Source organism: Mobula birostris, chromosome 8 (genome assembly GCF_030028105.1).
Source record: "Mobula birostris isolate sMobBir1 chromosome 8, sMobBir1.hap1, whole genome shotgun sequence".
Classification (NCBI taxonomy): Eukaryota; Metazoa; Chordata; class Chondrichthyes; order Myliobatiformes; family Myliobatidae; genus Mobula; species Mobula birostris.
Genome location: NC_092377.1, coordinates 136,330,798 through 136,358,431, shown reverse-complemented (window position 1 = coordinate 136,358,431; position 27,634 = coordinate 136,330,798). Strand labels below are relative to the sequence as shown.

Below are 27,634 nucleotides of genomic sequence, written 5' to 3'. Positions count from 1 at the left end.
ACCTGTGGAATAAATATTTATTGAAGTAATTACATCAACATACAAATAATGTAGACAGAACAAAGTAGAGGAGAAATTACAGAGGGGGTTTTAGGAATGGCAAACTTCAATTTTTGCATAATGTATTAATAGTGCACATAAATTTACGCATGTTCAGGGTCTGAATCCATAAGTGATGTTCACATTCATTCCAAGCAGATGAGCTCGACAGTCAGGTGACTATAATGCGGATTTTACTAAAGGAAAGGTTATCGCAGTAACTGATACCGTCTTTGTATTTGTTTAGAAGAAATAAACTTGAATATAGCTGGATGCAGGTACATATCGTGGATTGTAGTTATAGATCAGAGATGCGCTCTCTTCTTCTGGGCTTGGGAAACTATGCAAGTTCTTCCTGGCTGTGAAAGAAATTTTGTAGTCAGCGGCAAGTAAATCAGGAAGGGGATTTATCAAAATAATGGTCTTTGAGCTCAGGAACAGGTTCACAATGAACAATGGGAGAAATGTTGTCTTCAGCCTGTGACTGGTGTTATGACTATCATCCTCATTCCAGAGACCAGCAGGAACAATCACAGTCTCAGCTGAAACAGTCACCCAGTGATCAATCCTCAGAAAGCATGACCTCCCGTGAATTCGAGCTTCTCTTTGTACCAGAGAAGGTAAACGCACGTACAGGAAGTAAATCGGGAATTTATATTGAAATCTGAGAAGTGAACCGTAGTAACAGAGAGCTCAAATCCAATACCTCAATCAAATTTTCATGTCTGAAAGCGCTCGCCAGCAGGGCATTTAGCTGCGTTATAATTATAGTGAAGGGAGATGCTGTATTCTGAAAAATCTACACCAATACATTGACAAAGGTTACTGGACAGTGTTCAGGAACAAAGCATGGTATGATGGTTCTTCCTTCAGGAGAAGCTGGGGAGGGGGTGGTGATAGGTGGAAGAGGCGAAGGAATCTGATTAAAGAGGGCAGTGGACCATGGGGTAAAAGGAAGGAAGTGGAGAACCAGAGGGAGGCGATTGGCAGGGGTGAGAGGGCCACTATAATGAGGGAGGACAAAGGTGGGGAGCTGGGGGAAAACAGAGGGAAGCAGTTACTGGAAGCTAGAGAAATCGATATCGATGCCACCAGCTCGGAATGAGAGGTGTTGCTCCTTGATCCTGCATCTGGCCTCATCGTGGCAGTGGAGGAGGCCCTAGACATGCAGTTTGGTGTGGGAATGGGGAGTGGCCACCAGGGGGCAGTTGTGACGGTGCTCGGCGATTAGATTTGCCTATTCTTCTTCAGCCCTCTTCCATCACTTCCTTACCTCTCTCACATCATACCCTTCCAATACCCTCCTACCTTCCCCTCTCTCCTGGATTCACCTATCTCCTACCAACTTACGTTCCCCCCCCCCCCCGCCAACCCACCGACCCTTTTATTCTGGCTTCTGCCCCCTTCCTTTCCAGTGCTGATGAAGGGTCTGGGCACAAATGTTGAATGCTCACTTTCTTCCCACTGGCCTGCAGAGGTCCTCCAGCATTTTGTGTGAGCTGCTCACTGTCTCCGGCACCCGCAGAATCCCCTTGTGTCACCCCAATTAACCTCAGCTAAATCGGAATGGAGAAAACAATAAATCTGGGACTATCCTGGGTTTTTTTTTTAAGCGTGTCGGACCAGACATTCAGCCATTCCTGTCTGGCATGTGGTGTCAGGATTAACCGGGTCACGTTATGAACGTTCCTGACTCGACCTTTGTATTTTTTACAAGGCCGAGTGGCTAGCTCAACACTCAACCCGGCACGGATGGAAAGCGTGCTCGGGGGCGGCCCGACCTGGATTCGAATTCGGGGACCTTCGCTCCGGAGTCCGTCGCTGATCTCAGTGCGCCACCAGTTGGTCGAGGTGCAACCCTCCCAGCACCAGCTGACCACTAGGAAGCACCAACATTTTAGCTGCCCTACAGTCAGTTCCGTTACTTGAACTGAAGTAGGAGAACTGGACATACTGCTCATGACATCTGTGTAGGAGATTTGATTCGCTCCACGTTAAACACTTATGTGAGGGCCTAATTCTTTTGGTTTTCACTTCTAGATTATTCATCAGCATACAAAAAAGAAAAATAAGTTTTTAAAGATTTAGTTCGGAGATACTGCATGGTAACAGGCCCCTGATGCCCAAGTACGCCCATGTGACCAAGTAACCTGCGTCTTTGGAAAGTGGAAGGAGAGTGGAGTATCCACCTGGTCATTGAGAGAAGATACTAACTCAATACAAACAGTGGTGGGAATGGAACCCAGGTCACTAGTGCTGCAATAACATTACGCTAGCCATTATACTACCGTGTTGCCTGCCACCCCTCGCCCCCCCCACCCAAATTGAAATTCTGTTTTCGGATATGGTGACCTGCTATCTTTCATGCTCTTGGGCGTCAACACAGTACCTTCATTCACTAAAAAATCAGCGAGGAGAAAGGAGACTTGAACCGCATATGGAGAGTGCGGGAAAGCCATATCCGGCTGCCACTGGAACCGATTTACTTCTGGATGCCACTGGACCCCGTAGAAAGGATAATGGACCCCTGGAGTGATGGACGAATGAAAAATCTTCATTAGGAACCTAAGTGAAAATAGCCAGGTTTACCATCTACTCATCCTGACTTTAAAACAGATCATCGTGCAATTCTGTTATGCTTGCAGCTCCAAGTTCAAGTTCTTGGTTACAGTAATTTCATCTGTGTGCACATATATAATACCACATGAAACGATCAATGTGCACACAACCCATCCACAAAACATACAATAATACTGCCACAGATAAATTAACAAACAGTAAGCTGCTTTTACGTCACGAGTGAAGAAGTGAACAGTGTAACACTATTGGTGCTTCATACATGATGAGACCTGGGTGGTGGCGGAGAGCCGAGTAGTCTCACGAGCTGGGTGGAGAAGATGCCTGCCGTCCTAACAGTGCTTGTGCTGGTGCTGTGGTGTCTCCTGCCGGATGGTAGGGGGTCAAGGAGATTGTCGGACGGATGGGAGGGATCATTGACAATGCTGAGGGCCCTGCGTACACGGTGCTCTTGGTAAGTATCTGTGATGGGTGGGCCTCGATGGTCCTGTCAGCAGTCTGCCCAATCCTTTGTCGGGTCTTGCGGTCAGTTGTAGCTGGTCAGGAGACTCTCAGCGGCGCTGCTGTAAAAGTTGGTTAGGATGGAGGGTGGGGAGATGCCGCAATCACCTCAGCCTCCTCAGGAAATGGAGACACTGCTGTGCTTTCTTGTCTAAAGAGGAGGAATTGGGGAATCTTGGTGCTCCTAATTCCCTACACAGAGGAGGTGTTTATGGTCAGTGAGGAGCGGTCAACCTGCACCTTCTTGAAGTCCACAATCATCTCCTTAGCCTTGTCCACACTGAGACTCAAGTTGTTGCGCCCGCACCATTCTAGTAGTCACTCTATCTCCTCCCTGTACCTCGTCATTGTTGATGAGGCCCAACCACTGTTGTGTCATCCGCAAACTTAATGATCTGCCAGTGTAGGCAGCAGGCCAAGCACGTAGCCCTGAGGGGCGTTGGTGCTCAGTGTGATGGAGCCAGAGACGGAGCTACCAACACAGATTGACTCTTTCTGTCAAGAAGTCCAAGATCCAACTACAGAGAGAGGTGTAGCGATTATTCCAATAGAAATACAGAGAAAAGTCCCGTGGAATATTTTCAGAAAGTCATTGAGAAGCACAAGTTCTCTGGCCCACCAAGTCCCTGCAGATCATCAGGCACCGATTTCTACACCAATCCTACACTAACCCATCAATCCTATTTTATTCTCCCAGGTTCCCTTCAATTCCCTCCGTCTACTCACTGGAGGGAATTTATAGAGGCTACTTAACCCACTGACCGTCACATCTTTAGGACGTGGGAGGAAACCAGAGCACCCAAAAGTAACTCACACAGACACAAAAGAATGTACAAAAAAATTCACAAAAAGCCCAACCCAATCTTTTCACAAAAGGATCCCGTTGAGCTCGCTCCACATTATTAACACGCACCCAATTTCCTTCTCCTGTGTATCTACTTGGCTTTTATATTACTTTTATTTTGATTGTTCACTTCAAATGCTTCTTACATTAAGAGGTTCTTGGAAAAGAATATTCTACTCAATTTCTTAATTTTCATATCCCTGGGGGTGTGGAAGACTCCCCCCCCCCCCGGTACAGGAGAGCTGGCTGTGTGAGAAGACATTGCCCACGATGGAACTGTGAGGGTAAAAGCATTTACCAAGAGGCTGGAGAGACGATTAGAAGCCTTGGGGATTTGGAGAAAGGCTTAGGGAGGTGGTCAGGCAGAAAAGTGGAGGAAATGAACGGGCCAATGACCTGGTTGCTGGCTAAAATAGTCAGATTATCATTAACAGGGGTCCTGATTCTCAGTTTCGCGGTGTGAGAGTCTCTCAGGATATTTATTGAATATATTTCAACATCAGCTTTCATCTTTTCAAACACCACTGGGTATAGGATAATCTTACTCGATGTTGCAGGATTTAAATGTTCAACCGTGACAGAGAGGGATGTGAAAGCGGTGGGGAGCTGCATTATAGATCAAGGAGAATGTCACTTAGAGGAGGCTCCATCCAGCAAGGTCTATGGATGGAATCCAGGAGTAAGAAAGGGGCTTTCACTATGATGGGATGGTACAATTGGCCTTCCAATAGCCAGCAGGAGCGATAGGAACAAATGTACAGGCAGATCATGGAAAGATATCAACATAAGGTAGTTGCAGTGGATGATTTCAGCTTCATTAATGTTAATTAGGACTCTCCTTTTGCTGATGGGGAAGAATTTACAAGGTGCGTTCAGAAGGTTTCTTTGAACGCATGTAGATAGTCTAATTTGGCTTACTAGATCCTGAGCTGTGAAATGAGCCCCATCAGTTTTGATGGCTATCATAATTCTCTAAGATTTAAAACAGTTATGGGTAAGGATAAGGTGGGCCGTCATAAGGAATTGCTAACTCAGGGGAAGAAAGTATGAGGCAGGAACCAGGGAGAGTAGCATGGGAGTGGTTATCTAGGGGTAAGTCCGTATTTGTCAGCTTTTAGGGCCCAGATGGTTGGAGTTCAGGATCAGCAAGTTCAGAATCAGATTTATTATCACTGGCATATGTCCTGAAATTTGCTGTTTTGCAGCAACAGTACATAAAAATACGTAATAATAAAAATATATATTATAATAAGATATATATGTAAATTAAATAGGTAGTTCAAAAAGAGGAACAGTGTATTGTCCATTCAGAAATCTGATGCTGGAGAGGAAGAAGCTGTTCCTGAAACATTGTGTGTCTTCAGGCTCCTGTACCTCCTCCTTGATGGTAGCAATGAGAAGAGGGCATGTCCTGGGTGATGGGGGTCCTTAATGATGGCTGGCACCTTTTTGAGGCATTGCCTTTCGAAGGTGTCCTGGATACTGGGGAAACCAGTACCCATGATGGAACTGGCTGTTTGCCACGCTTTGCAGCTTTTCCCAGTCTTGAGTAGCGAACCCTTCATGCCAGACGGTGATGCAGTCAGTTAGAATGCTTTGTATAGAACAGCTATAGAAATTTGCCAAAGTCTTTTGGTGATGTACCAAATCTCCTCAAGCTCCTAATGAAATATAGCTACTGTTGAACCTTCTTTGTAATTGTATCAATATGTTGGACCAGGGTAGATCTTCAAAGATGTTGACACCCGGGAACTTGAAACTGCACACCCTTTCCACTGCTGATCCCTCATTGAGCACTGGAGTGTGTTCCCTCGACTTCCCCTTCCTGACGCCCACAATCCGTTCTTTGGTCTTACTGACGTTGAGTGCAAGGTGGTTGTTGTGACACCACCCAACCAGCTGATCTATCTCACTCCTGTATGCCTCCTTGTCTCCTTCTAAAATTCTGCCAACGATGGTGTTGTCGGCAAATTTATAGTTGCCCTGTCTGAACTGTGCCTAGCCACACAGTTGTGGGTGTAAAGAGAGTACTTTTCATCCTCACATGTTCCCGGTAAGGTTTGGGAAGAGATACCATGTTAACTTCAAAAGGCAAAAAATAAGCTATAAGATTTAGGTCAGGACTTGAGGAATAAAAAGGAAGCAGGAAAGAACCTAATCGATGAATTAGGAAGTCTAACAAGGGCCATGAAGTTCCTTGGCCAGTAGGATTAAGGAGAATACTAAGGCATTTTATATTTGTATTAAAGCAGGAGGGTATTTAGGGAATGACAAGTCCATTCAAGGACAAAGATGGGCATTCATGCTTGGAGCCTGAGGAAATGGTCAAGTCCTAAGTTACTACTTTGTACTGGTATTCACCAAGAGGGTCTTGGGAGATGGTGAGGCTTATGGGAGTGTGTGTTGATATTCTAGGACATGTTGATGCTAAGAAGAAAGATAGTTTGGGTCCCAGAGTCCAAACAGGATCCATCCCAGGATACAGAAAGAGGTAAGGGAAGAAATACCTTGACAGAAATCGTTGTGTCCTCTTTAGCTGCAGGTGAGGTCCCAGAGGACTGAAGAATAGCTAATGTTATTCCTTTAAGAAGAGCAACAAAGATAAACTAGGAAATTATAGGCAAGGGGACAGGATGGGGTAAAAGGTGACATATAGTGAGCTTGCCTTCATTGAGTACAGAAGTCAGGAAGTCATGTTGAGGATATACAAAATTCTAGTTAGGCCATGTTTGGTGCATTTCCGGTCACCTCATGGGGGGAGAGTGCCGAAGAGGTTCACCAGGAAATTCCCTGGATTAGACACTATTAAATAGAGGCTGGGTTATCTTTGAACGCAAACAACAGGAATTCTGCAGATGCTGTAAATTTAAGCAACACACATCAAAGTTGCTGGTGAACACAGCAGGCCAGGCAGCATCTGTAGGAAGAGGTACAGTCGACGTTTCAGGCCGAGACCCTTTGTCAGGACTAACTGAAGGAAGAGTGAGTAAGGGATTTGAAAGTTGGAGGGGGAGGGGGAGATCCAAAATGATAGGAGAAGACAGGAGGGGGAGGGATGGAGCCAAGAGCTGGACAGGTGATAGGCAAAGGGGATATGAGAGGATCATGGGACAGGAGGCCCAGGAAGAAGGACAAAGAGGGGGGGAACCCAGAGGATGGGCAAGGGGTATATTCAGAGGGACAGAGGGAGAAAAAGGAGAGTGAGAGAAAGAATGTGTGTATAAAAATAAGTAACAGATGGGGTACGAGGGGGAGGTGGGGCATTAGCGGAAGTTAGAGAAGTCAATGTTCATGCCATCAGGTTGGAGGCTACCCAGACGGAATATAAGGTGTTGTTCCTCCAACCTGGTTCCTGTGTTTTCACCTGTTTGTTGCCAGATTGTGCTAGTGAATTTTCCTGAGCCTTTCCAGCATTCATATCTATACTCTGTCCATCCGAATATCGACTCTGCCTGTTTCCCAATTCTGGTTTTTGGATTTCTCTGGAATTTTTGATCTACGCCTGAACTTTGACACCAACTTAGTTGCCCCTCTGGATTTGCTACTCAGTAAATATGACAGTGCACACAGTACTTGGTCTGTGATTGGGTCCCTGCTTCAGCATCCTGACAGTAAAATCTGAAAACACAGGACTGGAATACACTGAGCAATACACAGAGAGGCAGATGATAGGTGGAGCACAATGAGATGCAGGTGGCAGTAATACAGGTAATAATGAGAAACGGGTGAGAGACGGAGTACTCAGTAATCCAGGGGACGGAGTAGAGCAGGGGCGGGGACAGGAGCACATGGGGCATGAAAACAAACAAGAGCACATGGCAATACAAAACCACAGACTGATGGCTCGGAGGAAAACACACAAGACAGAGTTCAACTGGAGGTACTGACAGTTCTGCAAGTTCTACAAAAAACAGTTCTCAACCTATTACTTCTACAGTGAGGGTTGATAAGGTACACGGAAGAATGGTGAAAAATACACGCTGACTTCTTCTGAACAATTCTTATCGATTTTATATTTCAAGAATGACTAATTCGCCTGCAGGTGGATATTAAGGCAGATAAGGAAATTGTGCTAAACAACCAGTTACCCTCTTACTTTCATTCTACAACAGCAATCACTTCATTCGCCTTACCCTCCATCGTTGACACAAATTGAATGCCCTTCCTATCGGTATTCGTGGTCAGGATCGAAAAGAATGTATTTAGCTTCTCATTTTCCTGAAAGGCCTGTGAAAAAGCAGAAACAACTGTACACAGAAAGCAAATGCAGTACATGCTTGCTACAAGGGAGGAAGGTGAGCATCTTTCTGGATGGTTACATTTAGATAAGTGAATTGATTTTGCTTGCCAATGACTGTTGTGTGAAAGAGAAACTTCCTTAATCTAATTAAATGACTGATGTAAGAGATTGCAATATCTTCCTCATTCCCTCAACTGGTTCTTCATCCCTCTTCCCCCTAAAGCATTTAAATTTGCTGGAATCGACAGCAATGCTGTTAATTAACAGGTCTGAGTGCAGTGGATGCATACGATGAGTCACACCACTATGTAGTTATACTTGGGGTGATATACTGCGTCCAGTGCTCCCGATGTGGCCTTCTATATATTGGTGAGACCCGACGCAGACTGGGAGACCGCTTTGCTGAACACCTACGCTCTGTCCGCCAGAGAAAGCAGGATCTCCCAGTGGCCACACATTTTAATTCCACATCCCATTCCCATTCTGACATGTCTATCCACGGCCTCCTCTACTGTAAAGATGAAGCCACACTCAGATTGGAGGAACAACACCTTATATTCCGTCTGGGTAGCCTCCAACCTGATGGCATGAACATCGACTTCTCTAACTTCCGCTAATGCCCCACCTCCCCCTCGTATCCCATCCGTTATTTATTTTTATACACAGATTCTTTCTCTCTCCTTTTTCTCCCTCTGTCCCTCTGACTATACCCCTTGCCCATCCTCTGGGTTCGCCCCCCCGCCTTGTCTTTCTCCTCGGGCCTCCTGTCCCATGATCCTCTCATATCCCTTTTGCCAATCACCTGTCCAGCTCTTGGCTCCATCCCTCCCCCTCCTGTCTTCTCCTATCATTTTGGATCTCCCCCTCCCCCTCCCACTTTCAAATCTCTTACTAACTCTTCCTTCAGTTAGTCCTGATGAAGGGTCTCGGCCCAAAACGTCGACTGTACCTCTTCCTAGAGATGCTGCCTGGCCTGCTGTGTTCACCAGCAACTTTGATGTGTGTTGCTTGAATTTCCAGCATCTGCAGAATTCCTGTTGTTTATGTAGTTATACTGATTTAGTTATATTGCATCAACCTACAGTGCCAACCCGGTCCTTACGTTAGCCTTTCACAGAATTCCTTGTGCGCTGCACAGTACCTGCCGACTGCACAGGCCGCAGAAACATACCAGACTTCAGGCAAACTTTACCTGCACGGAAAGAGAAAAGTGATGGAAGTTTGCAGCCAGAGGCTCAGTGGACAATGCTCTGTAAACATCGGGTGGAAAGCTCTGAAACATTTTGCTGGATGCTGCAGCTGGGAAGAAAGAAATGGTGCTGATGTGAGTTGACGAATGAAGTTCAGAATACAAAGTTCAAAGTAAAATTGATTATCAAAGTACATATTTGTTACCTTGTACCACCTTGAGATTCATGCTCTGCAGGCATTTACAGGAAAATACAACAGAACTTTATGAAAAACTGAACAGATGCAGACTGATAAGCACCGATCTGCAAAGAAGACAGACTGTACAAATAAAAATCACACTGAGATCAAGTTGTAAAGTGCCCTTGAAAGTGAGAGTGCTGATCATAGCATCAGTTCAGATTTGTGGTGAGTGAAGTTATCCGCACTGGTTCAGGAGCCTGCCTGATGGTTGTAGGGTGATAATTGTTCCTGAACCTGGCGGTGTGGGACCCAAGACTTGTGTAACTCATACCCGATGGTAGTGGTGAGTGGCCTGGATGGTAGGGGTCTTTGATGATGGATGCTGCCTTCTTGTGCAAATGTACTCAGTGGTGGGGAGGGCTTCACCTGTGATGGACGGGGCTGTATCCACCACTTTCCGTAGTTTTTCCTGCTTCTGGGCACTGGTGTTTCATACAAGGAAGTGATACAACCAGTTAGGATACTCTCCACTGGGCTTCTATAGATAGAGGCGTCAACATTTTTGGCGACATCAATGCAAACTTCTAAGAAAGTCGAGGCACTGCTGTGCCTTCTTTGTGGTGGTATTTATATGTTGGTCCCAGGACAGATCCTCTGATCCACCAAGGAATTTAGAGTTACTGACTCTCACCAACTCCAATACCCTTAATGAGGACTGGCTTACGGGCCTTTGGTTTCTTCCTCCTGTCATCAATGATCAGCTCCTTTTGCTTACGTTGAGTGAGAGGTTGTGGCACCACTCAAGCACGTCTTCAACCTCCCTCCTTTATGCTGCTCTGTCAACACCTCTGACTCAGCCGAGGACGGTGGTGAACTCAAATGCGGATTGGAACTCTACTTGGCCGCATAATCCCAACTATAGAGTGAGTAGAGCAGAGGGCTAAGCACACAGCTGGTGCACCTGCATTGATACTGAGTGTGGAGATGTTGTCCCAATCTGTAGTAATGTTGGTGTGTTCTTCTTCAAATAAGTGTAGGGTTCTGGTTCACCACACATCTGAAAGATTGCACCTGCCAGTGCACAAACAAGTCAGCCCAAACCGGCAAAGCATTTGGTTTGGGGCACAATGTGGTGTAGGGGTCAGCACAACGCCATTACAGCTTGGAGTGTTGGAGCTCGGAGTTCAGCCCCGATGCCCTCTGTGAGGAGTTTGTGCACCCTCCCTGTGGAATGTGTGGGTTTCCTTCAGATGCTCCAGTTTACCCCCGCCCCCAGTCCAAAGACATACCGGTTAGTAGATTAATTGATCATTGTCAATAGTCCCGAACAAGAGAAAATCTGCAAATGCTGGAAATCCGAATAACACACACAGAACGCTGGAGGAACATTTCGGCTGAAACGTTGACTGTTACTGTTTTCCTAGATGCTGCCTGGCCTGCTGAGTTCCTCCAGCATTTTGTGTGTGTTGTCAACAGTCCTGTGATTCAGCTAGGGTTAAATCAGAGGTTGCTGGTGGCACAGCTCGAAGGTTGAGAAGGGCCTATTCCCCACTGTATCTCTAAGTTTAAAACAGAACTTCCTTCTGATCTGCACCAAGCATGTTACCATAGAGGTTCTTACCCAATTTACATAATGAACACCTGTCCAAAAATGCAAATTAGGAGCACGTCTACTCCACCATTTTCCACGTAGCCGACCTGATTGTAACCTCAACTCTGTCATTCCGTCTGCTCACAGTAACCTTTCACCCCTCACATACAGGAACCTGTCAGCTTCTATCTCAAAGCTATTCAAATAGTCTGCTTCCACTGTCCTCCAACGAAGAGGGCGCCAAAGACTCACAATCCTCTGAGGAAGAAGAATTCAAGATTCAGGATTGCTTATTGTCATTTCCAGTACAAAAGTGTAAAGGAGAGTTGTAACTCCAAATCCAATGCAGCACAAAAAGAACACAGTACGATATAGAACACAATAAGTATAAATATATAAGAGATCTTATATACAAAAACTGATTGTATGTCCATATGTCCATAATACACACAAGGCCTGAGTGTCTGTACATCAGGTAACTCCAACAGGATATGATAAGGTAGCGGTGGTGGAGGGCCAGATTAAATGCTTGGTCCAACCAAGCAGAGTTCACGCCAAGAAGGCCCACCAGTGCCTTTACTTCCTGAGAAAACTAAAGAAATTTGGCCTGTCCCCTAAAACCCTCACTAATTTTTATAGATGCACCGTAGAAAGCATTCTTCTAGGGTGCATCACAACCTGGTATGGAAGTTGTCCTGTCCAAGACCGGAAGAAGCTGCAGAAGATCGTGAACACGGCGCAGCACATCACACAAACCAATCTTCCGTCCTTGGACTCACTTTACACCGCACACTGTCGGAGCAGTGCTGCCAGGATAATCAAGGACACGACCCACCCAGCCAACACACTTTTCATCCCTCTTCCCTCTGGGAGAAGGCTCAGGAGCTTGAAGACTCATACGGCCAGATTTGGGAACAGCTTCTTTCCAACTGTGATAAGACTGCTGAACGAATCCTGACCCAGATCTGGGCCGTACCCTCCAAATATCCGGACCTGCCTCTCGGTTCTTTTGCACTACCTTACTTTCCATTTTTCTATTTTCTATTTATGATTTATAATTTATATTTTTAATATTTACTAATTTTTACTATTTTTAATATTTATTATTTGTAATCCAGGGAGCGGGAAGCGCAGAATCAAATATCGCTGTGATGATTGTACGTTCTAGTATCAATTGTTTGGCAACAATAAGGTATAAAGTATAAAGTTTGCCTTATTTTTAAAGTGACTGTCTAGTTGTAGATTCTACCACATGATAAAATATCCTTTCCACACCCAACACGCACAACATCATCTATTTCAATCATGTCCTCTTTCACCTTTCTGAACTAGCAGATACAAGCGAAGCCTGTCCAGCCTTACATTTGGGTCCACTCCCCCCACCCCCCACTGTTCCCATCTGCCCTCCCCACCTCCTTTATTTGGTTCCATGCTCCACCTTCCCACATCACTCCATCATCTGGCCTTCGTTACCTTTAGCCATCACCTCCCACCCTTCCCTTTTCCATCTGCCAATCATCCCTCTTCACTGAGTAAAATTTATTATCAGAGTACATATATGTCACCACATACAACCCCCAGATTCTTTTTCTGCGTGCGTACTTAGCAAATCTATAGAACAGTAGCTGTAAACAGGATCTGTAAACATCAGGAACTGTAAACTGTAAACAAACTATGCAAATGAAGTTAATAAATAAATAGCATTAAATAACGAGCATGAAATAACAAGATAAATGAGTTTTTAAATGAGCGTAGTTATCCCTTTTTTTTTCCAAGAGCCTGATGGTTGAAGGGTAGTTACTGTTCTTGAGCCTGGAGGTCTGAGTTCACCCATTGCATTGCCAGATCTTGACCCACCCCTTCCCTTCACTTATCCATACTGGCTATCTTCCCTCTACCCTCTCAGTCCCAATGAAGGGTCTTGAATAGAAATACTGACTGTCTATTTCCCTCCACAGATGCTGACTGGCTGCTGAGTTCTTCCAGCAATTTGTCATTTGCTCACAAGATAACCCACGTGTAATCCAAGCTTACTTAAAGAAGGAGGTCAATCATTGATTGTTTTGTGAGCAAATTTAGGGGTATATATTTGTATTAATTACAAAAGGTTGAGGGCAAAGCACCATTCCTGGGGCACATCAACTTGCCAACCAGATTTCAAAATTCAAAGATTCAAAAAAACTTTATTGTCATTCTAACCGTACATCAGCTCTGCAGGGCAGAATGAGACAGCGTTTCTCAGGAGCAGTGCAACCATAATGGCCAATACACGATTACTCTTTAGCCAGCCAATTAAAACCAACGTTACCTCCTACACCATGAGTATTTATCTTCCACAATAACATGTGAAGTGGAACTTTACCAATGCCTTGGGAAATCTAAGACCTTGCCTTCCCTTTCATAATAACCTTGTGCATGGGATGGGGGGGTCTTTGGGGTTCTGATGTTGCAATCATTCATTCTTTGGGGTTTCTTGTTCCATAGATGTCTCTGTGAAGAGCAAGAATTTCAGGTTGTATTCCGTACACATTCTCTGATATTAAACTGAACCATTGAACTTTGCCTGGTTACTTTGGTATGTTTTCTAAGGGCCCTGATATATAAAGTCATTTGTAATAGAATCTAACATTATCCCTCTGGGAGATATTAAACTAAATGGCCTGAAGCTTCCTGCTTTCTGTCTCTCTCCCATTCTCGATAAATTGAATTATATTTGCAATATATATATAGAATCTTCACAAAAAGTAGAAAAACAGAACCTCCCCCATCAACTAAGACAGACCATAGCATCTCCAAACTTGTTCAGCTGTAGTTCCATCTTTTCTTTTGTAACATTTTCTGCGTGACTGTAGTTTTTTTTTGAGATGGTTCCTCTCTTTCAATTCCTGGCTTACGGCTGCTTCTGGGAAGTTAGCTGGGTCCTCAACGTTAACACTGATGCAAAACACTCATGACTTCTTGGGCACCTCCCTTTATTTTGCATTTTTAATCACCAGACTTTTCCAACAGGACTGGCAGACTGTTAACACTTTTTTAGAATACCTACAGGCATTTTTACTGTCTTCCTTGCAGATGGAGTACAATGTTGGTAAATGTGAGGTTATCCACTTTGGAAGGAAAATAGAAGATTAGATTATTTAAATGGTAAAAGACTGCAGCGTGCTGCTGTGCAGAAGGACTTGGGAGTGTTTGTGCATGAATCATGAAAGGTTGGTTTGCAGGTGCAGCAGGCTATCAGGAAGGCAAATGGCCTTCATTGCTAGGGGGATTGAATTTAAGAGCAGGGAAGTTATGCTGCAACTGTACAGGGTACTGGTGAGGCCGCACCTGGAGTACTGTGTGCAGTTCTGGTCTCCTTACTTGAGGACGGATATACTGGCTTTGGAGGCAGTGCAGTGGAGGTTCACCAGGTTGATTCCAGAGATGAGGGGTTAGACTGTGAGGAGAGATTGAGTCCCCTGGGACTGTACTCGCTGGAATTCAGAAGAATGAGAGGAGATCTTATAGAAACATATAAAATTATGAAAGGGATAAATAAGATAGAGGCAGGAAAGTTGTTTCTGCTGGTAGGTGAGACTAGAACTTGGGGACATAGCCTCATGATTCAGGGGAGTAGATTTAGGCCGGAGTTGAGGAGGAACTGCTTTTCCCCAAGAGTGGTGAATCTGCGGGATTCTCTGCCCCATGAACCAGTGGAGGCTGCCTCAGTGAATATATTTAAGATAAGGTTGGAAAGATTTTTGCATAGCAGGGGAATTAAGGGTTACGGGGAAAAGGCAGGTAGGTGGAGATGAGTCTATGGTCGGATCAGCCATGATCTTATTGAATGGCAGAGCAGGCTCGACGGGCCAGATGGCCGACTCCTGCTCCTAGTTCTTATGTTCTTATGGTTTACGTTTCTGACTGGCTTTAATTGGCAAATGATTGAAAGATTATCGACCTGTTTATGCATTATATACTTCTTTAAGTTTGATATCAGCATTTTCGGCCCTGATTGGTGTGACCTCCTCTCTTGCTGCTTGGATTAAAGTGATGCAGCACTGGAGTTTTGTTTACAATATTAACCTGCCCAAACTTGTAGTGCAGTACAGTCCGACTGCATTCCTTTTACATAGCAAATTCCCAGCCACGGATACTTTGTCACAAAGCGTTCTTACCTTTGGTCAGATTAAGTGGGAGAGCAATGTTCTCACTGTCAGTGTGTATTAGTAAGTTCTTTCCAGCTGTCAACATGGCCAGGGCCTGTAGTCCCAAACAGGTTCCCCATATAGGAAAATAATCACCACTATCAAAGGCCTGTAGAAACAACAGAGAAATGGGATGAAACTCAGAAGAATGAACTTAATAAACATGGGTTGCAAGCAATAATCTATACCTGTTAAACTTTTAAAGTAACAAGGCACTTGGCACATCAAGCCATACCAATGACTCTGACAAAGCTTGTGAGAACCCCATGACAGACCTCACATTCATTTTAGAAATCTGAGATCAGTAGCAATAGGCAAGAGAGAATTGAACTTGCAGATGTGTCAAAATAGTTGGCCAATCCTGTCTTAATTAAATTCAGAACAACTACGCGATTACCTCGGTGTCCTCTTCCACTGTCATGACGCTCCCCACCCTCAGTTTGGAGGAACAACACCTTATATTCCATCTGGGTGGCCTCCAACCTGGTGGCATGAACATCAATTTCTCAAACTTCCAGTAATGCCCCCCCTTTACCATTTCCCATCCCCTCTTCCCTCTCTCATCTTATCTCCTTGCCTGCCCATTGCCTCCCTCTGGTGCTCCTCCCCCCTTTTCTTTCCTCCATGGCCTTCCATCTCTTTCCCAGCTCTTTACTTCATCCCTCCCCCCTCCCAGTTTCATCTATCACCTTGTGTTTCTCTCTCCCCCCCACCACCACATTTTAAACCTACTCCTCAGCTTTTTTTCTCCAGTCCTGCCAAAGGGTTTGGGCCTGAAATGTCGACTACTTTTTTCCACAGGTGCTGCCTGGCCTGCCGAGTTCCTCCCATATTTTGTGTGTGTTGCTCGAATTTCCAGCATCTGCAGATTTTCTCTTGTACTCGATGACTAAACTTACCTTCATTGCAAGGTCATAGAATATTTTTGCAACTTTAACAAAATTGGATGTCTTCAAGTTAGCTTCTCCACCAGGAAAGAGAACGCTAGGAAGAGGAAATGGATGATAGAATGTTTTCAAAAAGTTCAAAGCAATATTTACTATCAGAGTACGTACATGTCACCACATGCAATCCTCAGATTCTTTTTCCTAGGGCATCCTTAGCAGTAACTGTAAACAGAATCAACTTATGCAGCATTATGTCCGTTTTCTTTGTTCCTCCATCCACATAATATTTTAACCCATTCATTCTTCATGTGGTTCATAGCATTGACAGCAAAGACTGGCACAACTCTTTGATCAGATGCCAGCGACTTGGGAGCCCGCCGTCTCTTCATTCAGCAGGTTGTGGGTTCAAACTGCACCTTCAGCAGATAACCTTGGCTAACAACTCAGTGCAGTGTCGATGGATATTAAATCAAATCCTTCTCTCCTACGTGGACATCAGAGTGACTCTGGAGAGAGAGCACAGGGGCGTGCTCTGGGTGCCCAGCCCAACATTTATCAGAGTCACATTCTCAGTGACGTTCCCACAAGGAGTGTTGGGGAAGGCGGAAGCGGGTATGTAGAATGGTGATGTTGAGGTGCAAGAGGAGGAGGGATACTAGTGGATTTGTTAAATCACAAGATGTGCATGATTGCACTGCAGAGGGTGGAGAGGTGACTCACCAGGATGTTGCCTGGGACAGGGTAATTATGAGGATGGAGTCAGCCAGCTGCTTTTGGAGTGGCAGAGAGTAAAGGGCCAAACAAACTGGGAAGTGGAGGTATTAACTGGGTAGTGGATGTATAATTTGTCCATCAGTGCTGATCACCCTCATCCTTGACCAAGCTGTTGCACCACGAACACCATCTGTTACGAGTCAACATGATGCTTTCAGATCAGGTCATGCATAGCACATACCTCCCCCGCACCGCTCAGGTGTGTTTCTGGGGTACAGGAGCGAGCGACCCTTGTGCCTGCTCTATGTACTTGCTACGACCTATCACTGAGCAGCAGTGAACAATCTGATTGGCCTATCGGAGTTTGCTTTGAGAACTAGTTGACCTGATCAGCATTTCTGATCTGGCTATTGTTCACGATTGCACTTAAATAACGAAAAAAAAAATTTAAAGGTCGGATGATAGAGTGGATGAGAGGAAATATTTCCCCATACCTCAGATATCTAAACTGGAAGTTGCAGGTTTAGCTTAAGGGGCAAGAAGGGATGAGAGAAAGAACTTATTCACCCAATAGCTGGAATCTGGAACTCACTGCTTGAGTGAAACCACACAACAAACATTAGAATCAGTAGGGGACAGAAGCTTCGATCCAAGTGGCACTACGCGGATGTAAAATTTGTACTTGATGGTCAGCGAGAGCCAAAGAACCTGTTCTGTGGATCAGTACAGGTTCAGGTATGAATGTAGGTACATAGTTCAATAAAGACTCAGGATATTTAATTAACCGCAGATAATTCACAGGACCATTAATTACAGCACAGGAACGACATGTGGCAGCATGTCTGTGGTTTAAATCAAGTAGTCAGATTTTGACAGCTCACCAGTTATAGGATTAAATTATTAATTTACGTACCCATTGATTGAATAGAATATCCTTTCATACTCTTCATGTGTCAAATTCATCCTGTGTTCAAAATAAGCATGTCAACCCCAAAGTTAGTGACATATTTTTCACTCTTTACAAAAACATCCCTATATTTCATTACCTAAATTAAAAGCTACTGAACACTTTCTTAATTATGAACCTGGATTGATTTCCTCTCACCCCCAACAATTCTCTCTCCTAATCTTTGAAGTATATACTCTTGCTGGTATAAAACTGCACACTTTAGACAGCCTCCTGTCTTTGCTGCAGAAGTTACTTCAGAAAGGAAAATGTTAGCTAGTAGCACTGATGGTATGCACTTTATGATCTCAGGACTTCCCAAAATGCTCACGACCCATGGAGTACTGTAAATCCTTCCTGAAGGTAGTCATTGTTGTCAGCTAAATAACTCTGATCAACTTCCCCGTGATTAGCTTCAGGGCATTCAGGCAACACCGAACCGAGAATATATATACTTGACAATAGATATACACCATTTTGCTCGACCATTGTTCACACATTTAACTCGACAATGGACAGTCCCAAGCCCAGCTGCGAGAGGAGGGGGTTTGGGCAGGGGGCGAGCAACCCCCTCCCATAAAAACTCACAGCTACAGAAGCTCCAAAGACTGGGAGAGGAAAGGTCTTTGCCTGGAAGATCTATGAAGTCGTGTGGTGAAAGTGGAGGCCACAGGGCCAGTTAACCTTCAGCCCAGGACAGAGGACTCCAGCCAGCTGCTGTCGCCCCAGTAGGGGTGATGGGCTCAAGAAGAAGACATACACACACTTAAAAAGTAGTTGGGCTGAGAAAACAAAAACTGCTCTCGTTATGGGATGTGTATCTAACCCAAGTGTATTTATCGAATTCAATACCATTTGTTGAGAGGAACTGATCTAAGGACACTGAAGAGTACCTGATTGGCGTCACTCTGCAGCCAGCTGACTCCAGGTACTTCACATAAGGTGCAGCAATGTAAGTCTTCCCATATGGATGGAGGACTGGATCATGGGATTCCTGTGCCAATATTCCTATGGAGAATGCAAGTGTAGAGAAAGCTAATAAACAGCATATTAGGGAAGTTTGCCTTCCACCTTTTCCTCCTCGCCGGAAGGTTTCACTGTTGCATGGTACAGTTGTACAAGTAAAAAGTTCAAAAGTTCATTTATTATCAAAGTATACAACTCTGAAATTCTTCTCCTCCAGATAGCCACGAAACCAGAAAAGAAAAGAACGGCAGCCCGATTATCAACCCCGCAAATCCTTCCTCCCCGCACAAAAACGGAACAGGCACATTGGCCCCCAAATCCCCCTGCACACTCACAAAAAGCAAGAAAGATCAGGCGAAAAACACAGAATATAAAAAACTGTAAGACCAAAGAAAAGTCCATAGTCGAAATCCAACAGCACTTTACCCAAGAATATCACCGTCCAGCAATAAAGAGCATCCATGGAAGGTGATCCCAGAACTGTCTTTATTTACTGCTCATAAAATTGATTCCGGTGGACCATTTGAAATGTAGTGAAGGCTCTATATTAAGAAACGTGGTAAATTCTGAAAGGCAGCAGGAAGATGTAGAGATGCTGGCAAATGAATTGATTCTATGTTTAGAATAGGCAAGTAACATTTTTCAAAAAGGAAAGGAAATGCATTTTTCTTCAGTCCTTCTGAAGGGTCTCAGCCTGAAATGTTGACTGTACTCTTTTTCCATAGATGCTGCCTGGCCTGCTGAGTTCCTCCAGCATTGTGTGTGTGTGTGTGTGTGCGTGTGTTGCTTGGATTTCCAGCATCAGCAGATTTTTCTCTTGTTTGAGAATGTAGAAGTGGCCCTCCATCACAGGGTAGTGCACCCGGTCATCGGCTGCACAGTGCTCTCAGTGTTCCTGTAAGCGGTGCTGGTATGCCCCACCCTCAGCTCCTGTGCCGTGACAGTCATGTGGGGCATCTTCCATTTCATACAGAGATCCAGGTATGCACTAAGTCATGTTGTACAAGTCTTGAGAAAAAGTGGAGACAACGTACCTGATATAGCCCCAGTTCTGACGGCCACCTTTGTGTTTAGTGTAGCAGGCTGTGTGTATAGAACAGGAATAGTCAAACAGTGAGAGTCATTACATGCCAAGGTTCTCTGTTTTCCCAGTGTCATGAAGGATGAACCTGGCCTCACTGCAGTGCAATGTTTTATTCAGTTGTATCTGGCAACACCCAGGGGGGATTTCATTGAAATGATAGAATATCAAAAGGCCCTAGTAGAGTCAATGTGAAGAAGATGTTGCCTATAATGAGGGAGTCTAGAACCAGAGGGGACAGCCTCAGAATAGAAGGACATCACTTTAGAACAGAAACGAGAAGGAATTTCTTTAGCCGGAGGGCGATGAATCTGAGGAATTCATTGCCACAGGTGACTTTGGAGGCCAAGTTTCGTGTGAGGGAGCTCATGTCTGATGAATCTTTTGAAGTTTTTCAAAGAGGTAATGATGGGGATAGATGAAGGTAGTGCAGTAGATGAAGTCTACATGGACTTCAGTAAGACTTTGACAAAGTCCCACATGGCAGACTAATCTGGAAGATTAAGGTTCATGGGGTTCAGGGGTCAGTTAGTAAGGTGGATTCAAAATTGGCTTGATGAAAGAAAGCAGTGAGTGATGGTTGAAGGTTGATTCTCCCACTAGAACCGAGGTAAGGAGGATTTATTTTTTAGCCATAGAGAAGTGGCTCTGCCACAGACTGCGGTGGAGGCCAAGTCCGTGGGCATATTTAAAGCTGAAGTCGATAGTTTCCTGGGTACTTTGTAGGCTAGTACACAAGATCCAGCTGACTAGATTTACAACCTTCTGCAGCTTCTTTTGGTCCTGTGCATTAGCCCTCACCACCCACCCCCCCCCGAATACCAGACAGTGATGCAGCCTGTCAGAATGCTCTCCATGGTACATCTATAGAAGTTTTTGAGTGTATTTGTTGACATGCCAAATCTCTTCAAAGTCCTAATGAAGTATAGCCGCTGTCTTGCCTTCTTTATAATTCCATCAATATGTTGGGACCAGGTTAGATCCTCAGAGATTTTGACACCCAGTACTTGAAGCTGCTCACTCTCTCCACTTCTGATCCCTCTGTGAGGATTGGTATGTGTTCCTTCATCTTATCCTTCCTGAAGTCCACAATCAGCTCTTTCATCTTACTGATGTTGAGTGCCAGGTTGTTGCTGCAGCACCACTCCACTAGTTGGCATATCTCACTCCTGTATGCCCTCTCGTCACCACCTGAGATTCTATGCTGACCGTTGTCAGTAAGAATAATGAAATTAAGAGTAGGGACATTATGTTGTTGGTACACAAGTTGCTGTGAGGCTGCACTTGAAGTACAGTGTATGGTGTTGGACGCTGTGTTATAGGAATGATGTTGTCAAGTTGGGAAGAGTGCAAAAGAGATTTATGAGGATGCAGCCTTTGATCAGAGGCCTGAGCTATAGGGAGAGGTTGGCCATGATTGACCTTTATTTCTTGGAGCACAGTAGAATTGGGGGGGGGGGCATCTACTCACAAAAATGTATAAAATCATGAAGGGTATGGATAATATGGACAGTCATAGACCTTTCTCCAGGTTTGACACATCCAGACCTAGTGAGCACAGATACAAGATAAGAGGAGATTCAAACAAGACCTGAGAGGTAACTTTTTAGCTAGAGGTTGGTGAGTATCTGGAATGAGCTGCCAGAGGAAGTGGTCAAGGCAGGAATAATTACACCACTTAAGAGGCATTAGGATGGGTACATGGAAGGGTGTGGCTTTGGAGGGTTATGGGCCAAATGCAGGTGACTGGATTACCAGGGAGAATACTGTGGTAGGCTTGAACCATTTGAGCGGAAAGGTCCGTTTCCATAGCAACACACAGAGAATGCTGGAGGAACTCTGTGGGCCAGGCAGCATCTACGGAATAGAGTGAACAGCCAACATTTTGAGCTGTGACCCTTCATCAGGTTGCAGGTAGCATCTATGGAAAAGAGTAAACAGCCAACATTTTGAGCTGTGACCCTTCATCAGGACTCAAGCCTGCTTCCACGCCATATTATGTAATGTTTCTAACTAGAAGCTGGACAGGCAGTTTCAACATTCTAGAAACAGAGGAAAACATGAGGAGGAAAGGAGCATCATAGCAGAGCTGTGGGTCTCTGCAAAAACCAATGTATTTTCATCGAAGACATCACCTAAGTTGCGTATAGAGTTGAGAAAGGGGAAGGAAGCCAAGAATGCACAGTTAGGAAACTGACATTAAGTTTGCAGGAAACCATTGCTAGATATTGCTGTTTTTGCAGATCTATGGGCTCATATCCTGTAACTCACCACCCACTAGCACAATGGATATATCTGACCAGGAAGACTGAAGCAGGTCAAGACAGCATACTACCCCTTCCGAAGAGCAGTTAAGTGCTGGCCAAGTACAGTATATCCCCTAAATGAGAAAGAGTGTGGATGCATTAGTAGCAGCACAATTGCTATATTGAATTGAAAGAATTGGGGGGCAGGAATGGCCATTAGGAGCTTTGATCTTGCTCAGCCACTCAGTGTGGTTGACGATTCAAGTTCAAGATCATCTTCCTACTTTCTTCCCATATCCTTTACTTATGGATACAGCAATGGGCCAGCGTGAGCCTTCTGGCCCAACGAGCCCACGTCGTCCAATTATGCCCATGTGACCATTTAGCCCACTGACCCTCATTGGTATGTGGGGAGAGACTGGAAAACCCACAGGGAGAAGGTACAAACTCCTTACAGGTGGTGGAGGGAATTGAACCCAGGTCACTGGTGCAATAAAAGTTTACCTACCGTGCCACTCCTATCCCACCCTCTTAGCCAGTACATCTAACTTCTCCCCCAATATATATAGCGATTTGGCCTCAGTTCCATCCAGCGGCTCAAAATTACACCTTTGTTTAAAGGAATTTCTCCTCTGCTCAGTTCTGAATGACCCAGCATGTGACTTCTATGTTTCACAGCGATAGCTGAGGAGTTCCGCAACCCATATAAATACTGTACATCTGTGATTTCCTTGCACGTTCCTGGGGGCGGGGGGGGGGGGGGGGGGGTCGAGGATAACTTGTTTCCACTCCAGTTCTGAGGTACTCCAGCTATCAACAATAGGGGCAGGAGATGCCTCCTGAGTCCATCGGGTAACATGGGAGTTGGTGAGAAGTTCACCGATGCCAGGCCATAGACTTGGACTGATTTGTGTAGCTGATCTGATTGTTTTCAACAACCGGAACAAGAACAAGAGGTGCCAGAATCACGGGAATTAAGAGCGGAGAGATGGTGGCAGGGAGATCCCTTTGGCAGTCCCCTCTGCAGAAACTTACCGATGATGGGTCTCTGGTTGACTTTCAGCGCCCTGAGTCCAGCGAGACAGCTGCAGCCGAACGTGAGGAGGAATAGCGCCCCTGCTCGAGTCATTGCGCGGCTGAACAGACTGGCAGGGAGATCCGACAGCTGGAGGTTACCGGCGGCGGCAGTTCGGCTTATCTCACCAGGTGGGGCGGTCTGCGAGCGACTGGCGATGCGCTCACCCGGCTGTCAGGGTCAGGGCTCCTCGGGATTCCCCGCGGCGTGACGTGACGGCCGCTGACGTCAGAGGGGCCGGTGCTGTAGCGAAATGGCAGCGAGGAGCCGGGGTCTGCCTTCCTGCTGATCGGCTCTGGGGCCGCTGCGTTACAAGTGCTCCATTCTCCGCGGCAACGCACACAAAATGTTGGAGGAACTCGGGTCGGGCAGCATCTGTGGAAAAGAGTAAAAGGTCCACGTTTCGGGCCGAGACCCTTCTTCAGGGCTCCCTACAAAGTAGCCAGCGCCTGCAAAGGTTCGAAACTGTCGGGCCCAATTAGCAGCCTCAGCGCGTTTTTTTTTGCTAATCACCACTTGGTAGCATCTTGCATTATTTTGCATTCTTTACCGCTCTACTGATCCGCCCAAGCGCTTTGTACTCCTTTCGGTGACAATGATTTGTCCACAATAAAGCTATCTTAACGATGTTGATTGAGGAATTTGTCGAAGAGAAACCTCCTGCTCTTCTTCGAATGGTGCCACGGGATCAGAGAGAGCAGACCGAGCCTCGGTCGCATCTGATCCAGAAGACGGTGCAGCACTCACTCAGCGCCACACTGGAGCGCAAACCGGGAGTTTCATGCCTGAAGGTAGCCGGAATAGAACTTGAACCCACTATTCCAGCAGAGGGCTATGCCAAAGGGATCTCCCTGCCACCATCTCTCCGTTCTTGTAATCCCGGCACTTCCTGTCCTCTTCTAGTTGTTTGTTCAAATCAATCAGTTCATCTACACAAATCAGTCCAAGTCTATGCGTGGGGCACAACTAATTCCTTTTGTGATTTAAAAACAAGGCAAAATACATCCTTGTTACCTTAAGCTAAGGTAAGGTAACTTTCAGCCCCAGATCAGGCCAGTTCAAACCAGTTTAGCTAGGTCAGCCAAATCTGGGTTCCTATTACTTCAAACCACAGGCTTTTGGTTTTACAATCCTGCCACTTCTGCATGGCTAAATACCGTGGGAATGTTATTTATTTATGTAGAGTTACAGTGCGGAATAGGCCCTTGATCATCAGGCTCCTGAACCAGAGGGAATAATTTCACTCAATTTCATTTGCCCCATCACTGAACAGTTCCCACAACCTATGGACTCACTTCCAAGGATTCTTCATCTCATGTTCTCAATATTTTCTATTTTATTTTTTGTTGCATTTTCTTTATTTTTGTGTTTGCATTTTGATGTCTTTTGCACACTGGTTGGCTGCCCCATTGGTGTGGCCCTTCATTGATCCTATTATGGTTATTGGATTTATTGAGTACACCGGCAAAACATGAATCTCATCGTTGTATATGGTGGCATATATGTTATTTGATCATAAATTTACTTTGAACTTTGAAGCCGCATCACCCAGTTTCTTGAGTTTAGAAGGCCATCGGCAGGAAAATCATTGTGTCCAGTTTAATTTGTTTTAATTAGACCATCAGTGAGCAAGAACTAGTTAACTCAACAGTTCACAAAATGGCAGCCTCCATTTCTTCAACGACATTTGCTTTGTTTGCCCCCCAGCTCATTCCCGCTTGCTGATTTGCAGATTTTAGTTCCTTCTGGCCAACAACAGGAACATTCCTACACCTCACTTCCACCTCCAGGCAGTAGAATTTGCCACGAACTTCTTTAAAAACGAGTCTGTTTTCCCTAGTTCCCATCTCCTCCTGTCAAACATCTTTCAAAAAATTACTTAATATTTACTTTCAAGAATAATGTATGAATGAAGCCTTTCTTGTAAATGGCTGCTCTTCCAAGATGTGTTAAAATACTTTTTCAGGAATCAGGTTTATTATCACTGGCATGTGATGTGAAATTTACATCAATTATAGAACAGTGAAGTGCCAAGGCAGGCCATTCAGCCCATGACGTTGTGACAATCTAGATGCCAATTTGTTCTAATTCTCCTCCTCCTCCTCCTATGTGTTATCCACATCCCTCTATTCCCTTCGCAGTCATGTGTCTATCTAGGAGCATCTTAAATTCCACCAGACTGTCTGATTCCTCTACTACCACGGCAACCAATTCCAAACACCAACTTTATGTGGAAAAAAACTTGACCTTCGCATCATCTTTGAACTCCTCACCCCACCTTAAAAGCATGTCCTCTGATTTTTGATCTTTCTACCCTGGAGAAAAGATTCTGACTTTGCCTGTCATAATTTTCAAAACCTCTATCAGGTCGCCCCTTGGGTTCTAACACTAGAGGGAACAACCCCAGTCTGTCCAGCATTTCCTCATAACCCATACCCTCCAATCCAGGCATCATCCTGGTAAACCTCTTTTGCACCCTCCCCACATCCCCACATCCTTCCTATAATGGGGCAACTGGAACTGCACACAATACTCCAAATGCAGTCTGACTAAAGGTTTATGTCGCTGCAGCAAGACTTTCTCACCCTTATACTCAACACCTCTACCAATGAAGGCAAGCATCCCATACACCTTCTTCACCATCTGGCCCACTGTCAGTGAACTACAGACCTGGACCTCAAGATCCCTCTGAACCTTAATGCTATTGAAGTGTCCACCAGCTTGCAGACTTGCTTCTTTCATTTGACCTCCCAAAGTGCAACAGCTCACACTTGCCTGGATGAAATTCCATTTCCTTGTGTGTAACTGAATTATATCCCCCATGGTATTCTTTGATAGTGCTTTGCACTGCCCACAACTCCAATGCTGGTGTCATCCACAAACTTGCCAATCCACCCATCTGCATCTTCATCTAAATCATTGAAATACTGTGAACGCCAGTTAACTGGGACCAGTACATTTTGGCCCAATTAAGTGGCTGCCCCAATTAGCTGAAGTTTTATGAAAATAGTTGCAAAAGGTATTAAAAAAAAGGCAAACTACCATTTAACTGAGTAACAAATTATGTATTTAAATGAAATATAGAACAGATTAAAACACAACCAATACTAGTATAGTACTATAAAATTGTGTATTTTTTCCTAATAGTTATCAGTGGATGAATTAATCCAGTGTTCACTGCCTTGTTCATTTGATTGACTGTAAATAAACAAAATCATCTAATGTGGATAGCGCCTTCATTACCTTCCTGCCTGAAGTGGTGTCAAAAATCACTGCTTTTTAATTTGGTGTCCATTGGCCCAAAAGTATAACATAATACAAGCAGATGCAACTGACACTATTGAAAAATCATTCATTCTAAGCACAGTGTAGTGTCTAACCATCACACAGGTGAATGTGACTGATGCCAGTTAGGAACTTTAGCAGCAGTCTACTGTTCCAATTAAGTGGCATAGTATCCCAAATAAACAAGGGGCATCCTGGCTATTTTCTTGATCTTTAAGAGTGGGCCCAAATAATCGGCTGCCCCGATTAACCAAAGGCCTAATGAACCAAAACCCACTGTTTATGACAAACAACAAAAGGTCCCAGCACTGATCCTTGGGGAAAACCTCTGGTCACAGATCTCCAGCCAGAACAGCCTTCCACCCCTACTCTCTGTCTTCTGTGGGCGAGCAAGTTCTGAATTCAGTCTTGGAATTCACCCTGGACTCCATGCATCCGTATCTTCTGAATCTGCCCACTGTAAGGTACCCCTTATCAAATGCTTTACTGAAGTCCATGGAGATAATGCCCACTGCCCAACCCTCATCTACCTCCTTTGTCACCCCTCAGAAAAACTACAAAAAGTTTATAAAGCATGGCCTGCCCTGCACAAAGCCATGGTAATTGTCTCTTTCCAAACTGACATAAACCCTATCCTTTACAATAGTTTCCCTGTCACTGATGTAAGTCTTACTGGCCTATAATTACATGGATTGTCCCTACTTCCTTTCTTGAACAAAGGCACGACATTTGCTACTGTCCAGTTCGCTGAGATCTCATCTGATGCTAATAAGGGCACAAAAAAATCTTTGTCATAGCACCGGCAATTTCATCACTTGCCTCTTCCAATATTCTATGATTTATACCATCAGGCCCTGGGGGCGTGCAAGTTTAATGCTTTTCTGAAGACCCAGCACTACCGTCTTAATCTCAACATGTATCATGCCCCACTCTGCCTTCACTCACCCTCCAAATCCTTCTCCTCGGTAAAAAACAACACTAAGTACTTGTGTTTTGTAATTGCATTTCTGGTGAGTCCCTGCATTGGGCAAGCATGCTCTTGAAAGGACTCTCTGTGTCCTGTATTCAGCAATTAGTAATGTGT

General features: G+C 44.9%; 1 protein-coding gene across 2 annotated transcripts; it reads right to left on the bottom strand.

Moving 5' to 3' along the window:
* Positions 1–23,618, bottom strand: LOC140201756 (gamma-glutamyl hydrolase). 2 transcript variants are annotated; one of them, XM_072266378.1, is made up of 9 exons: positions 23,226–23,618; positions 18,791–18,905; positions 17,865–17,915; positions 16,250–16,334; positions 15,321–15,459; positions 9,394–9,494; positions 8,095–8,188; positions 2,429–2,566; positions 1–398 (listed from the first exon to the last, which is right to left on the bottom strand). In XM_072266378.1, exons 1-9 carry the CDS (start codon positions 23,317–23,319, stop codon positions 283–285), a joined length of 933 nt encoding a protein of 310 aa, XP_072122479.1. In that variant the 5' UTR covers positions 23,320–23,618; the 3' UTR covers positions 1–282. The 2 variants fall into 2 exon arrangements, with proteins under 2 accessions (XP_072122479.1, XP_072122478.1); XM_072266377.1 differs by having other exon boundaries at positions 9,394–9,500; positions 23,226–23,611.
* Between the last annotated feature and the right edge of the window lie 4,016 nt (positions 23,619–27,634).

Excerpts from the sequence above, each read along its gene's own strand:
- LOC140201756 (XM_072266377.1), bottom strand. The coding sequence starts at position 23,319 with ATGACTCGAGCAGGGGCGCTATTCCTCCTCACGTTCGGCTGCAGCTGT. Across the intron at positions 8,189-9,393 it reads ACTTTTCTCTTTCCGTGCAG|GCCTTTCAGGAAAATGAGAA; the intron begins GTAAAGTTTGCC and ends GCTTTTTCACAG. Across the intron at positions 399-2,428 it reads TGATTTTTTAGTGAATGAAG|CCAGGAAGAACTTGCATAGT; the intron begins GTACTGTGTTGA and ends TTTCTTTCACAG.